The sequence below is a fragment of the Megascapheus bottae genome, chromosome 21 (assembly GCF_031878675.1).
Source record: "Megascapheus bottae isolate mThoBot1 chromosome 21, mThoBot2.hap1, whole genome shotgun sequence".
Classification (NCBI taxonomy): domain Eukaryota; kingdom Metazoa; phylum Chordata; class Mammalia; order Rodentia; family Geomyidae; genus Megascapheus; species Megascapheus bottae.
This window is the reverse complement of record NC_143529.1, coordinates 11,784,822-11,789,969: the sequence shown is the minus strand read 5'-3', so window position 1 is coordinate 11,789,969 and position 5,148 is coordinate 11,784,822. Positions and strand designations below refer to the sequence as shown.

Genomic DNA, 5,148 nt, shown 5'->3' with positions numbered 1-5,148 from the left:
TTAGTGCTCATTTATTTTAAATGTATAGAAGAAAAAAACTAAAGGTTTTCTTGCATAGTACTGGAAATTATTTGCATATGGTACAAATATTTCTTCAGTACTGTATAGTGATGATGTTAATAACTTTTACTGAAAATTACTGAAGTGCCTTTTGAATCAAGAATTAAGACCATAATATCTTTTAAAATACTCAATGTTTTGCTTTAAAAAAAAATTGACATTCCTGTATGGTGCCGTTGAATAAATGGGCATGCCAAAAATTCTTAATTGGTTTATGGTGATAATTTCAGTTTCTTTAATGGTTTGCAAAATGTTGTCTAGTTAAAAGTTTGGTATATTCTTTTATATTCTCTTTAGCTCTGTTGCAAATCTTTAAACTTTTATTTATTTTTTGCCAGTCCTGGGCTTGAGCTCAGGGCCTGAGCCCTATTCTTGGACTTTCTCAAGGCTAGAGCTGTACTACTTGAGCCTCAGCACCACTTCCGGCTTTTTTCTATGTATATGGTACTGAGGAATCGAACCCGGGTCTTCATGTATGCTAGGTAAGCAATCTACCACTAGGCCAAACTCCTGGCCATCTTTAAACTTTAGATGAAATGAAAATACCTTATTTGTTCCTTTTAGAGTGCTTAACTTTTCCTTTTGACTGTCCTGAATCACAAAATTCACCCTATCTCTCTGCGTATGTACAATCCTATTTCCACTGTTATCTCAGGTGGAGTGCCTCTGAATATGTGAAAGAGCAAACCTAACTTGAGTCGGTTTTATAAACCTAACAATTTACCTATCCATCTTAAGTTGCTTGTTGAAAAAAGGCAGATTGGCTTAATCTTAATGACTCTTATACATTTGAATTTCAATTGATTGTAAATGAAATAATAATTTGAATTCTATAAGTTAGAGTCATTTGACATTTATCATAATTATTAAATAGAGCCTGGATGTAAGGTTCAGTTTTAGAAAATCTTCATGAGTTGCCCTTTTTTTTTTTTTTTTTTGTTCTGGGCTTTGGCACTGTCCCTTAGATTTTGTGTTCACAGTTAGTTCTCTACCACTTGAGCCACAGCTCCACTTCCAGATTGCCTTTTTTTTTTTTTGTCATGGGGCTTGAACTCTAGGCCTGGGTGCTGTCTCTGAGCTCTTCAGCTCAAGGCTACTGCCCTGTCTGTCCCTTGAGCCACAGCAACACTCCCCATTTTCTGGTGGTTAATTGGAGATAAGAATTTCACGGACATTTTAGTGTCTGAGCTTGCTTTGAACCACAATCCTCACATCTCAGTCTGCTGAGTAGCTAGGACTGCAGGTATTAGCCACCATGCTCCAGGCTCACTTCTAGCTTTTTGTAGTTAAATGGAGATGAGAATCTTCATGGACTTAATGCTGAGCCTGCCTCTAAATCATGATCCTCAGATTTTAGCCTCCTGATTAGCTAGGACTACAGGTATGAGCTGCTGGCACCTGACAAGGTGTATATTTTTGCCAATACTGAAAAACAGATCTGGCTGTTTCACCTATCCAGAATAATGTGAATATGTAATTTTTCATTTTCATTTTGTTTACTTTCCTAAATGTATGAAGGCTTCTTAAAAGTATTTAGGTGGGGATTAGCTAGTGCAGAAGTATTTTTGTTTATAGTTCCCCCCCACTAGTCCTGGGGCTTGAACTCAGGGTGTGGGCACTGTCCTAGGATTCTTTTTCTCAAGGCCAGCACTCTATCACTTGAGCCACAGCCCCACTTCTAGCTTTTTCTTTTTGTGTGGCACGTAGGAGTTGAACCTAGGACTTCCTCATGCTAGGCAAACACTCTACCACTAAGCCACATTCTTAGTCCTATTTACGGGTTTTTAAAAATTCTTCTAAATTATTGTTCTCTGCTACGGCTAACTTAAATGTGCTTATCTGATAGAATGGATACTTCAAAGCAAAAATCTAATAGAATATTACATTTGGAAGGGACCCTGAATAACACTCAGTGTAGCTTGTCTATCTGATGCTTGACTACAACTTTCTACATTTATACAAGTGAGAAAATAAGGTAAATAATGCTAATTTTCTCTACTTTGATGTTTTCCTTTAGTGTTTATTCTTCTGTTCTTGTTTGGATATTTTTGTATGCTCTTACCTGCGTAAGTACCATTGAATAAATTGAATAAATGTGCATGTAGGATCAGTAAGCTCACAAAGTTTCAAGCACATTTGAATTTATTATCCACAGTATTTTGGCTGCTTTGTTCTTGCTTTATTACAACATGGAGTTAAAGAATCAAATCTAAGCAAGTCCATCCACAACAATATTGAATCCAGAGTAAAGTTGCAGAGTGCAGAGCTCTTTATTTAGCTCAAGGCTTACCCTTGAGCCAAGCCCCACTTCCCATTTTGTAGGGGTCAACTGGAGATAGGAGTCTCAGGTCCTTTTGTGCTTAGGCTGGCTTTGAACCTTGATCCTCAGATTTCAGCTTGATTTTTAAATAAAATTTGAATTGGCTCTTCAAGACATGGGCTATATTAATCTATATTAATGTTGATTGATATAGTAGCCATAGGTGGCCATTGAGCACTTGAAGTATGGCTGCTTTGACTGGAAGGATTGAATGCCTTAAATATAGCTAGCTACATGATGTGGTTATCTTGTGGACTGCTGCTCTAGACTCTATACTTATAGGCTATGAGAGAATAGCCTCCCAAAACATTTTCTTTTGTTCCCCCACACACACCTTTTTTAAAATTGCCTTAAGTGTAGTACCAAGGAGCTGCCATTTCACAAAGCATTTTATGAATACAATAGACCTTGATCAGTTTTACCTCTTTCGACATTCTCCTTTTGCTCAGATGAACAGTTCTCATGTGATTACAAATACATCTAATGGTTGTGGGGTTTTGTCTTATAGGGACTTCTATATGAATTAGCTAATCCAGAATTATTTTCATAAGTTCCATACACCTGAAAGTCTTTCAAATACATTAACTGTAATGAAATAGGTTGAATATTCTAATAAGACTATTTTGAACTGAAATTATGGAATCTGGGTAATTTTTCTGCAGTAAAGCTGAAACCGTAGTTCTCGAGAACATAGATTTTAAATAGGTGAAGCACAGTTGGGTAAGAGTGGCTGGGAATGGAAGGTCCAGAGGAGAAAGTCCTGGGTGTGGGTTCAGAAAAGCCAGATGAAACTGAACTAATTAGGCTCAAGATGAAACTTTATTATGAAAAAATATCTCTCTTTGTGAGTACCTCTCAGCTTACTTTGAGTTTTCTTGTAGTCTTACGGCCTGGGTATTTGTAGGAACTGGAAATAAGAATAAACCCATGGTCTGGAAATGTTCTGTGTCCACTTCAAGCCACTGGCTTCCTTATGGAGTTCTTGGTTGAAATGAAATTGTTTCTCCAAAGCAGCTTTTTGCCTAAGGAGACAACCCCACCCCCCAGTTACAAAAATAAGTACTCTAGAAATTAACCTTATTAGTTGGGTAGAATTTTGGATCTAAGTAATCTTCAGACCTGGGTTTTAGAACCTATTCCCATTTAGTAACTTCACATAAAAATTAGGATATCCTGAGCATCCTGTTAGAAAAGCAAAAAGGAAAGGTACAACTTACACTTCTTAAACTTAGACTGCTAGAAGGAACTTTCTTGTTTTAGAAATGAAAACAGGCTAGAGCAGCTAAAGAGTACCTGTGCTGGGCTGGGCCCTGGTGGCTCATCCTTTGATCCTGGCTAGTCTGAGATCTGAGGATTTCAAATCAAAGAGAACCTGGGGAGTTGGGAGTTTGGCCTCGTGGTAGAGTGCTTGCCTAGCATGCACGAAGCCCTGGGTTCGATTCTCTGGTACCACATACATAGAAACAGCCAGATGTGGTGCTGTGGCTCAAGTGGTAGAGCTCTAGCCTTCAGAAAGCCCATGGACAGTGTTCAAGCCCAGAGTTCAAGTCCCAGGATTGTCCAAAAAAACAAAAACCTGGGCAGGAGTCTTTATTTCCAATTGATTGAAAGCTCTTAAGTGGAGCACTTGCTCAAGTGGTAAGAATGCCTGTAATCCTAGCTACTCAGGAGACTGAGTTCTGAAAATCACAGTTCAAAGCCAGCCCAGGCACAAAAGTCCATGAGACTCTTTATTTCCAATTAACCACCAGAAAACTGTTAGTGGAGATGTGGCTCAAGGGGTAGGGTGATAGCCTTGAGCTGAAGAGCTCAGGGACAAGGCTCAGACCAAATTTAAGCCCCATGACTAATCCCCCCACCCTTGCAAAAAAAAAAAAAAAATTCAAGCCCAGGAAAGTACTTGGGCTGGTATTACATGAGGGAAGGTGAAGCTAAGTCAGTTGGCATTTTTTAAATCCTTGGTAGAATAACGTTTAATGCGGTCTGTCCTTCACATGTATGTGCATGTGCCAGTTACTGGGGTTAAAACTCAGGGTCTGGGTGTTGTCCCTGAGCTTTTTTTGCTTAAGGCTACTACTCTACTACTTGAGCCACAATTTCACCTTCAGCAGTTCAGTGTTCAATTGGAGATGAGAGCCCCAGGAACTTTCATGCCTGGGCTGGCTTCAAATTTTGATCCTCAGATCTTAGCCTGCTTTGTAGCTAGGATTACAAGGTGAGCTACCTGGCAGGCCACTTCTATTGGGAAGACAGGGAGTCCTGACTTCCCTAACTCACATTCCTTTTTTGGGGTGGTTTTTTTTCTGTTGCACTCCTAAACAAAGTCCCCCTTCCTCCACATGATTACTACTATCCAAATATCCAGTACCTGGCTTCCTCCTGGGCTTGTTTCATGGCTTCCTCCAGAGCCAGCTTTGCTTTCTCTTCCTTTTGCCTTCTCTCCTCAGCCTCCAGGCGAGCCTTCTCTTCTGCTTCCTGTTTCCTCAACTGGTATTCTAGTCGTTCTTCTTCAGCCATTAACATCAGACGTTTTTGTTCTTCTGCTAATTGCATTTCCAATTCTTTCTGCCTTTGCTTCTCTGCCTCTAAAGAATAGAAAGGGGAGGGCTGGGAGCGTGGCCTAGTGGTAGTGTGCTCACCTAGCATGCATGGAAGCCCTGGGTTCGATTTCCTGGAGCCACATCCACAGAAAAAGCCAGAAGTGGCATTGTGGCTCAAGTGGCACAGCACTAGCCTTGAGAAAGCCCACAGACAGTGCTCAGGCCTTG

General features: G+C 40.0%; 1 protein-coding gene across 1 annotated transcript in view; it reads right to left on the bottom strand.

Moving 5' to 3' along the window:
- Positions 1-3,180: 3,180 nt before the first annotated feature.
- The window catches only part of Kiaa2012 (KIAA2012 ortholog), a 104,051-nt gene continuing 102,083 nt past the window's right edge, over positions 3,181-5,148 (bottom strand). The window contains exons 21-22 of the mRNA XM_090354609.1: positions 4,749-4,965; positions 3,181-3,402 (exon numbers count right to left, since the gene is read on the bottom strand). Coding sequence (XP_090210735.1) covers positions 3,264-3,402; positions 4,749-4,965 — 356 coding nt within the window. The 3' untranslated portion in view covers positions 3,181-3,263. The remainder of the gene's footprint in view (positions 3,403-4,748; positions 4,966-5,148) is intronic.